At 43.2% G+C, this 10,617-nt stretch overlaps 1 protein-coding gene across 2 annotated transcripts; it reads right to left on the reverse strand.

Annotated features, from left to right (window-relative positions):
* Positions 1 to 5,028: 5,028 nt before the first annotated feature.
* On the reverse strand, positions 5,029 to 10,617 carry LOC541639 (response regulator 10). Of its 2 annotated transcripts, none has more exons than XM_008660780.4 (6): positions 10,144 to 10,617; positions 8,376 to 8,528; positions 7,889 to 8,287; positions 7,628 to 7,704; positions 5,759 to 7,084; positions 5,029 to 5,303 (listed from the first exon to the last, which is right to left on the reverse strand). In XM_008660780.4, the coding sequence occupies exons 1-5, from the start codon at positions 10,262 to 10,264 to the stop codon at positions 5,774 to 5,776; spliced, it is 2,061 nt and encodes a 686-aa protein (XP_008659002.1). In that variant the 5' UTR covers positions 10,265 to 10,617; the 3' UTR covers positions 5,029 to 5,303; positions 5,759 to 5,773.

Raw genomic sequence — 10,617 nt, forward strand, 5'->3', positions numbered from 1 at the left:
TGATGAGAGCCATCTCTTCATCATTAAGTCCGGCCGCCTCAATTTGTGCCACCTTGCTTCGTGTTGCCTTGAGAGCAAGAGGTTGAGGCTCATTGATTGGACCATTCAATGCGTCGTCCACGTATCTTGCTTCCTTGATCATCATTCGCCCGCTCACGAATTTTCCAAGTATCTCCTCGGGCGTCATCTTGGTATACCTGGGATTCTCACGAATATTGTTTACAAGATGAGGATCAAGGACAGTAAAAGACCTTAGCATTAGGCGCACGACGTCGTGGTCCGTCCATCGCGTGCTTCCATAGCTTCTTATCTGGTTGACAAGGGTCTTGAGCCGGTTGTACGTTTGTGTTGGCTCTTCTCCCCTTATCATTGCGAATCTCCCGAGTTCGCCCTCCACCAACTCCATCTTGGTGAGCATGGTGACGTCGTTGCCCTCATGTGAGATCTTGAGAGTGTCCCAGATCTGCTTGGCATTGTCCAAGCCGCTCACCTTGTGGTACTCATCCCTGCACAATGAGGCTAGCAACACAGTAGTAGCTTGTGCGTTTTTATGAATTTGCTCATTGATAAACATGGGGCTATCACTACTATCAAAATGCATTCCACTTTCCACTATCTCCCATATGCTAGGATGGAGAGAGAACAAGTGACTACGCATTTTGTGACTTCAAAATCCGTAGTCCTCTCCATCAAAATGAGGAGGTTTACCAAGTGGAATAGATAATAAATGAGCATTTGTACTTTGAGGAATACGAGAGTAATCAAAAGAAAAGTTTGAATTAACCGTTTTCTTTTTCTCATAGTCGTCGTCGTTGTTGTCCTTTTGGGAAGAAGTGGACTCATCGCTGTCGTCGTAGTAAATGATCTCCTTGATGCGTCTTGTCTTCTTCTTCTTCCCATCTTTGCGTCTGTGGCCCGAGCCAGAGTCGTTAGGCTTGTCATCCTTTGGCTCGTTGACGAAGGACTCCTTCTCCTTGTCGTTGATCACGATTCCCTTCCCCTTAGGATCCATCTCTTCGGGTGGTTAGTCCCTTTCTTGAAGAGGACGGCTCCGATACCAATTGAGAGCACCTAGAGGGGGGGGTGAATAGGTGATCCTGTAAAACTTGAAAACTTAAGCCACAAAACTTGGTTAAGTGTTAGCACAATAATCACCAAGTGGCTAGAGAGAAGATCTTGCACAATACGATAACCACAAAGAGTTCAACACAGAGATGACGCAGTGGTTTATCCCATGGTTCGGCCAAGTACAAAACTTGCCTACTCCACGTTGTGGCGTCCCAATGGACGAGAGTTGCACTCAACTCCTCTCAAGTGATCTAATGATCAACTTGAATACCACGGTGTTTTGCTTTTCTTTTCTTATCCCGTTCGCGAGGAATCTCCACAACTTGGAGCCTCTCGCCCTTACACTTTTGACGTTCACTAAGAATCACGGAGTAAGGAAGGGATGAGCAACTCACACAAGACACAAAGATCACAGCAAATACGCACACACAAGACCCAGACGTGAGCTCAAAAAGACTAGCACACTAGAACGGAGCTCAAATCACTAGAATGTCGAACAAGTGCGCAAGAATGATGTGTGAGTGATCAAATGTGCTCAAAGAATGCTTGGTATTATCCTCCATGCGCCTAGGGGTCCCTTTTATAGCCCCAAGGCAGCTAGGAGCCGTTGAGAGCAATCTAGGAAGGCTGATCTTGCCTTCTGTCGATTGGCGCACCGGACAGTCCGGTGCCCGATTTCCTTCCTTAAACAGCGAAGCCGACCGTTGCAGATTTGGGAGCCGTTGGCGCACCGGACATGTCTGGTGCCCCCTTCTAGCTGTTGGCTTGGCCATGTGTCCCGCACAGATTGCGCGGTCGACCGTTGGCCCGGCCGACCGTTGGCTCACCGGACAGTCCGGTGAATTATAGATGTACGTCGCCGATGAATTCCCGAGAGCGACGAGTTCACCTGTGAATGGCCCACCGGACAGTCCGGTGCACCACCGGACAGTCCGGTGAATTATAGTCGTACACCGCCGTCGAAGTCCCGAGAACAGCCTTTTCCCTCGAGCCAGCCTGGCGCACCGGACACTGTCCGGTGCACCACCGGACAGTCCGGTGCTCCAGACTGAGCAAAGTATTGGCTGCTCGAGCCAAGGCTTTTCCAATTGGTCTTTTCCTGTTTCCAGCACTTAGACACAATACATTAGTCTCTAAAACAATGTACTAAGTCTGAGAAACATACCTTTATCCTTGATTTGTACTTTGTCCACCATTTTACACTTAGGCACTTGTGTTGGACACTAAACCACCAAAATACTTAGAAATGGCCCAAGGGCACATTTCCCTTTCACACTGTGTACCAGTGCGGTGCATCCGCAGGTGTTGAGGACCGGCGGGACCTCGTGAATTCCTCATCAGAGTTCTCCCCTCGCCGCGAGTCGACCCTCATCGTGGACAGCTCGCCCGCGCGCCCGATCCTCGGTAATTTCACTTCCTCTGCGTTTGCCATATCTTCCGCTTCGTGTAGCAGCTCATCGTGTCGTGAACCGTGCACTGGGGCGTCGGGTCAGGCGTCGGCGAGGTCGCCACCACGGTGGGAAGATCTCCGCCGCGCTGACGGACGTGGAGAAGAAAGGCCCTAGGCCGTCGATCACGCGATAAGAGGTCAGGATTAGATGAGAGGTATCAATTCGGTCGGGCTTCTCTTGACCGTTGATCAGCCATCATGCGCTCAGGATTTAATCGCAATATAACGTTTAGGTTGGTGGGATCCTCACCATCGGATCTAGATCTGGTGGTCAATAGCGCGTACCCCTTCGTCGTTCTATCGGATCCATCGGATCAGGATCAGACGGTCGACCTTGCCCGCACCGCTTCATCCGTGGAACTTTTCTTAAAGAGCCCCTACGATTTCGAGAAAACAACCCGCCGTCCCCGCTCACTGTTCTCTGTGTCTTAGAGCAATTTGCGCCGTAGCCCCTAGGGTTTCTGTAAATAGTGTGCGTAATCCAGAGTGTGAGTAAATCAGAGAAAAACATTTATAAATTGATTTGTGAATATAGACATAATTGTAAAGACTTATTTAATTTCTAGAAAATTCATATAATGTCCAAATCCGTTCATTCCAATTTCTATAATTCTATAATATTATTGTTTATCACATAGTACCTCTGTTTTGACATGAAAGTCACATTAAAATTAATATCCTATTTAATCTTGTACTAAACACATAAAACCCTTGGAAATTCATAACTCCTTTGTTTTAACTCCGATTTGATCCGTTCAAGTTACGTTAGTCTCATACGAATGTTTACTATGCAATAACAACATTTATTATACCATATCCCATTATTTTTAGATCTTTATTTAACTTATGTTGGTTAGTTTTGTTAATCTGCTTATTAATGTAGTAGAAGATGATCTATGATCAATTATGACTTAGATTAAAGTTGAGATAAGTATTTCAAGAATAACCTCTTATAAGATTTATATTAACCAATTTATAATATAGTTTAATATTTTAATCACATGAACCCTCTATAAAATCATAACTCCTTAGTCATAACCCCGATCTTAGTGGTTCTCGATTACACGATCTCGTAGCAACGCGTAGATCAATATTATGCAATATGTTCTTATGTTTGGTGTGATGTTAATTTTGTCTATACCATGTCTGCTTGTATTGCTACGACCAGCAGTGAGGTTACGAGGATCTAAAGAATCACCCTTGTAATTGGAATCTCAAGTGCTAGGCAAGTTATGCCCTTGATCCACTTTTGTTACCCAATAATATTCTTTATTATCACTATTCAATGCATAGGTTTAATTTTGATGGGACCCAATAGGACACCCTAGTTTGTTTATCCTGTTTACCTTGTTTACCCCTGAATCAATTGGGTAGTTATGTTATTGCTTTATATGATTTTCGGGTTAATATTTCATTACATCCATGTTCCAATTATTCTGTTATGTTATTTATGTTCATGATAAGATCATTATGTTAATTGGAACATGGAGCGACCACCCGGGAAAACAGTGCTACCACAAGGGTTTAATGAGACGCCCTTGGCTGATTAACTAGGAAAGCTAGTGGAGGTCTTCCTTACCCGAAAGGGGCAAGGGCAGTAAGGGAGTGATCAGTGTAGGGAGGTCCTTGGGTTGACTTTGCTGCGATGGCGGTCAGGCAAGAACCCTGCATTGGAGCTTCCTATAAACTGTAGCGGGATTTCTGAAGCTAGTGGAACTTTGTAAAGACCTCGTAGTGTTACCCTGCCTCGCTTCCTTGGTAGAGGTGTATGGGATTCATGACCCCTTGGCAGATGGGTAACACGACTTGTGGGTAAAGATGTGCAACCTCTGCAGAGTGTAAAACTAGTATACTAGCCGTGCTCACGGTCATGAGCGGCTCGGACCCTCACATGATTAATTTATGGAACTTAAATTCAATTTGTCATATGCATTGCATCGCAGGTGATGTTGTTACTTCTATTCTACTATTTAATTGGGTTGGTATTTACTTATACTTAGTAATTGCTAATAAAATTTTGACCAACTTTAAAAGCAATGCTCAGCTCTAACCATCCTCTTTGGTAAGCCTTACACTTCACGTGAGCTCCCACCTTTGGCGAGTTCATGCATATTATTCCCCACAACTTGTTGAGCGATGAACGTATGTGAGCTCACTCTTGCTGTCTCACACCCCCCACAGGTCAAGAACAGGTACCACTGGATGAGGCGCTTGGAGGATGCTGTGATGAGTTCGTGAGTGGTCTAGGTCGTCGTCTCCCAGTCAACTTTGGGTTGCTGGACCGTTGTCTCCTTATATGTAATTATTTATTTATTTTGTATAGAACTCCTGTTATGTAGTAAAGATGTGGCATTCGATCCTGTGTCATGATTCATCATATGTGTGAGACTTAGTCCTAGCACACCTGGTGATTATGTTCGCGCCCGGGTCTTGGTGCCCTGAAATCCGGGTGTGACAGACATGGACCGTTTCCTGCCAAGCGCCAAGTAGAGATAATATATGGCCGGGAATAAATCGACTAGGCTGAATTACGACGGTCATAAAAATAATGCTACAATTGGTAATTACAGAAAAAGAGAACAAAGAAAAGAAGCTATATGACAAGGGACTGACCAATTTTAAGTCCTTTGAACTGAACAAACTTCTATAAAGTAAGATTCCACATGCTGCCACATAGATTATTCCCTTTATAAACCAATTACAGAAGAAAAAAGAAGAAGAAACGAAATTACTAGCAACCATTCATCAAACCACTAGATTTGTTTCCAGTGCTCACTGATCAACGCTGCACCAAGCCAAATAGTTTTGTTAGGAGCTGAGACAGAACTAAAAAGAATAATCATGTTTGGCATTATTGCATCAAGTTCAAAAGGAGGGCACAAGTCATTGTGGAATTTCATATCAGGTGGTTCACCGTAGAAAAAGGGAATTGAATAGCTTTTCAAAAATCACTGAGAATGGTAAACATGTTCTTTGCAAATACTAAGTTAGCACAGCGGTAACATTTAACAAACACAGTATAAATATAGAAAAATAACTTAAGCCTGCATAACTTAATCAAGCTCGCCCTAGTAAAAAACAGTAACATTAACAATTTGGCAATGTTAATACGCTTGAACAAGAAAATACTAACAAGAATTTGGTGAGGTTAAATACAACACAAAGGATGAATTAATAATAATATTAATAGAAGAAATAAGATCTGGTAGAAAGATTTTGAAAGTGTGCTCACCTACTTACAAATTCAAGAAAGTTTCACATATGTCCACTAAATCCAAATATGTCGGGGTTCACTATGTCTCCACTGTTTCCAATGCTGTGGCTCAAGTTGTTAGTTGGAGATTCAACCTCATCCACTGCAAAGCGGCTTGGAATGCAAGTGCCTTTCCCGACAAACCCATGATTTCTCCCTCGTCCTTGGTCAGGCAACTTCCCAAGGGCGGAACTCTGGAAGTTAGATGAAGTGGTACCAGGGTGGCCTTGCCCAAGAGAATTTCCAAAACTATCAAAATCTTGTGAAGGCGACCAGCTGCCGTTAACATCATTTTGATTCTGCAGTAGATCATACTGTGGATTTTTGGACTGAGAAGAGAACAAGCCAGAGTCCACACTGGTGCTACCACCAATATAGCCATAACTACAACTCAGTGAGTCAGTGCTCTCGGTCTTTAGAACACCTGGTGGCTTAGAGCTAACTCCCATAGCGTTCTGATTAACAACATAATGAATATTTCCACTTTGAAAATTACTAATTCCTGGTGAAGGGATTGCATTTGAGCTACGGTTCATGAGACCAGGAAGATTTGTTCCATGGCTACTAATCAAAGCCTGACTTGTTGAAGCTTGATTAACCATATCAAGCCCGCCCAACAGACTGGTTGACGTTGAAGGTAATCCAAGAAGAGATTCATGTTTCATGGATGGAGGAATTGATGACACAAAACTTGGGGGTTGAGATGGTATAATCAAGGGATTTTGATTAGGTGAGATACCCTCACTAGCCGGGAATGTATTTAACGACTGAGATGGCATAACTACACCAGAAGGTTTGGCATCAATATTGTGAAGGGTTCCTAACAGCAAGGTGTCTGGCTGTTGCTGCAATTCATGCAATAGCATATTGCTATTTTGAGAATTGCCCACATTTCCCAATGTGCTTGTTGAATCAGTCATACCAACTTTGTTATTGGGCCAAGCTGCAAAAGGTTGCAATCCTCCAACTGCTGGGCTGTTTTGAGGGAATGCACCATATGCATTATTCTGACACTTGTATATGGGTTGACCAAATGCTATTTCTCTTTCTTCATGGTGCTTGTTTCCTTTGATTGCAGCCACTCGCAAAGATGACTGGTCCCTTCCAGGCAACGCCAAACTGCTTGTAGGTCGACCAAGGAGTTCATCCTGCAAAGCAGCCAGAGCTTGAGGAGGGATCTGACCAGAAGCAGCCAAAGCTTGGAATTCCAGTCCTCCTAACGGAGCAACGTTAGCACTAGATACAGGCGCAACAAATGGATGAGGTATTCCTGCATGATGCTGAGCAATTCTCTTCAGGTAGAGTCTGAATTTCTGCACATAGAAAAAATGCATCTTATCACCATTGATGTCTTAAGCTATGAGATTATTAAATAATGGCTGGACTTGGAGCTCACCAACAGCCAATAGAAACTAGCAAACTTAATGGTATTACATAGGGTGATAGGGTACATTCAAAAATGCTTAATAAAAAGAGGATAGTTGATCCTCATCTAATCAAAAGATGTTCGTCTTTGTGATATGTACCATGGAGATCAAGGGAAGTCATTTTTTAGTAACACGTTTTCACAATGCTTTCAGTCAAACAATGAATAGTATGATGGTCTGGTGCAATTAAATTGCATTCTGCAATGAAAGAATAGACAAGTGCTGTAACAATAAAAGCACAGGCCGCTCAACTGAGTTCACTCTTGCAGGAAGCCATCTATTATTCTATTTATCTCACTAACAAATCCAGATTAAATTTAGGTAGAATAATATGGTATAAAATGTACAGGTGCATAAGCGGCAACATCACGTGCAATAAAGATATAGGTACTAAAACAGGTAATAAGGTCAGAACGCTGGAAACCAAACCTGCAAATGGCTGGCAACATTTTCCCTGGTTAAGCCTGGGACATTCATCAATTCCAAAATTTTCTTTGGGACAGCTTCTGCAGAAAATAAAAACAAATAAGCATGATGGAGAAGAGTTGACTTCGTTTAAGGTTCAGGTTTTTTTACAGTAATCAACAATACTCAAATTCAATCAAGAAGGCACATAACTGGCAATATGAATTTACAGCAAATTCTTGTCAATAAAAGTAAGAACTACAAATACAAGTAGCAAAATCTTACTGTCTATCCCGAGGTGATTGACTGCATTCACAAATTGTTGATGAAGCTCAACTGACCAAACAACTCTTGGTTTCTTTGATGTAGAAGAAGGATCACCATTTTCGAGGTCAGTTTCATCATCTTCTTTCTCTCTTTTCTTTCTCTGAGATTTCCAGCTGCCATCACCTCCATCATTCGCGGAGGAAGCGTATTCATTATCATTATTGGTTGGTCTGTTACGATCGGTGTCATCTAGGCTACCAGAATGCTCATGGTCCTTGTTTTCATTAAATTTTTTCCTAATAACATGTTGCCAGATGTTTTTCAGCTCCTCCATTCTGACAGGTTTTATTAAATAGTCACATGCTCCATGCTTAATTCCGTTCATTACAATATCCGTTCTTGAATCAGCAGACATCACTGCAAGTTTCATCAACAATTATTAGTGGTGTTTCGACGCCAGATGTTAACATAATGAATAGAAAAACAGGAACAAATATATACTCACTGATAACTGGAAGGTCCATCTCAAGGCCTACAAGTTCAAGTAGCCTGAATCCGTCCATATCCGGCATGTGGACATCACTTATTATAACATCAAAACCACGCCTATTCTCTCGCAACATAGTTAGTGCTCTTGTAGCCTGAGGACATGTTGTCACTGTAAAACAAAACAAGAAAAGCCAACAAGGTTTAAACTTAAAAAAACATACATAAGGAAAATTCAACAACACAAATCAACCAAAAATTGAGACTGGCACATCCGTTTATTCAAGAACAGGCTAATCTAGCTAGATTCTGTCCCTGTGAAATAGGGAAAGGTTCTTGAAAATGTGGGGGGAAGGCAAACCGAGTGCCGAAGACTCCCACATAAGGCTTTGTTTGGGTACTCTAGTATTCACCCAAATCCACATGTATTAAAGTGGATTGGGGTGAAAATTAGTTTAATTTACACCCCAATCCACCTCAATATATGTGGATTGGGGTGAATACTAGAATTTTCAAATCAAGACCTAAGTGGGATTTGGAAAAGGGATAAACCGAATCAAGCCTCACCCCACAAATGCGGAGAGGCTTCTTCAAACCTGCGACCTAACCACAACATCAGGTCTACCATTCGTTCCTGAAAATATGGATCTAAGAGAAAACAAACAAAACCCATAGCATGCGATATTGTATTATGCCGCAACAAGAATAAAAGAATACAAATTCAAGACAACAATAGCAACAAGTATTGGATTATATATTTAAATTGCAACTTAACGGGAAAAAACATATCAAATACCGATGCTTGTCGTGGCTAAGAAAAGCATGCTCAGTAATTTCTCAGGATTTGCATTCGGTTAACATTTAGGGACCCATCCTATGTCTAGCAAAGGGAAACTAACTTGTACTTTTCACCTCTTTAGATCTTGTACCGAATTAGAAGTAGCATTCAAATCATGCATTCTAAGGCAAGCTGTGCCAGGATATGTCTAGAATATGACAAATACATCAGGAAATGGACATAAAAAGGTACTATGTAACCGATGCCCTGCAAAAACAAATTTAATCCTGGTTCTCCCCCACTCATTTTCCCTGTACACACATGTGGTGCTAGCACCCACCACAACAGAATCACAAGAAACAAACATTTCAAGGAATTATTGGTTTCATATATGGATATTCCCATACTAAATGTAACTTGGAATGATGCATCCAGAGAGTATTCTCATTTAAACATAACCCTAATATATGATTATCAAGAAACAGGTGCATCACCGATCCACCACATATACACTAGTGGTGGAATCCGGATTTAGCTGCGTCAAATCCTCGAATTCTAATCTTGATACTTCGATAAATGCATAATCACTCCGAGGAGCAAGCAGCACCACTAGCTAGGCACGTACACAGATTTCCCACATACTGTATAACGCATCCACTCAGATCTCCCTATGCAAATATATACCATCAATCAAACTATGCCCAAATAAAGACACGTTAAAATTTACTTAAAACACCCATTATAGAATTCTGAAGGTTTCTTAAATTGATAGCGGGACATCTCAGAATTCCCCAGAATTTACGGTAGGAGCGTGTGAATCGCATAAAAGCACGCGCCTTCCCGGACTACAAACAGATAAAACCGTAGCAGGCATGAAACAGAAACAACCATATTAAGGGTTCTTAACCGATAGGAACAGGGAAGCAATCAATCGCCTCGCGCCCAGTAAACGCCGAGGCACGACAAAGCAACCGAACGAGGGTAGGAGAGGAGCGGGGCAGTTGCTCACCGTCATATCGGCACTCAAGGAGCATCCTCTTGAGCACAACGAGGCACGTCGGGTCGTCGTCCACAACCAGCACCTTCATGCCCACGGGGAACTCCCCTCCCCGCGCCTTTGCCGCCGCCATCTCCTATATCGAGAAAACCGAGACCTCACCACCACGCTCTCTCCCGTCCAAATCACACCTCCATCGTCGCCGTAGACCGGCGCCTAGCCGCTCGCCAGGCGGCGCCTCGGGAGCCGCCGCGATTCAGAGGCAGATGCCCCAGGTAGGGGCGGGGAAAGGGAACAGCGAAGCAGGGAGGGAGAAGAGGTGGGATGAAGAGGAGACTAGATCGCTAAGCGTGATTAGTAAAGCAAATCACGCGATTGGCCATGGGTCAGGCAGCGATTACGAGTCACTGACACCGCTGGCAGGGCTCTGCCGCGTCCTGCGGCTGCGGCTCCCTGTCTCAGCTTGCTTTCCACTTGCGGCGGGGC

Source organism: Zea mays, chromosome 9 (assembly GCF_902167145.1).
Source record: "Zea mays cultivar B73 chromosome 9, Zm-B73-REFERENCE-NAM-5.0, whole genome shotgun sequence".
NCBI classification, from domain to species: Eukaryota; Viridiplantae; Streptophyta; class Magnoliopsida; order Poales; family Poaceae; genus Zea; species Zea mays.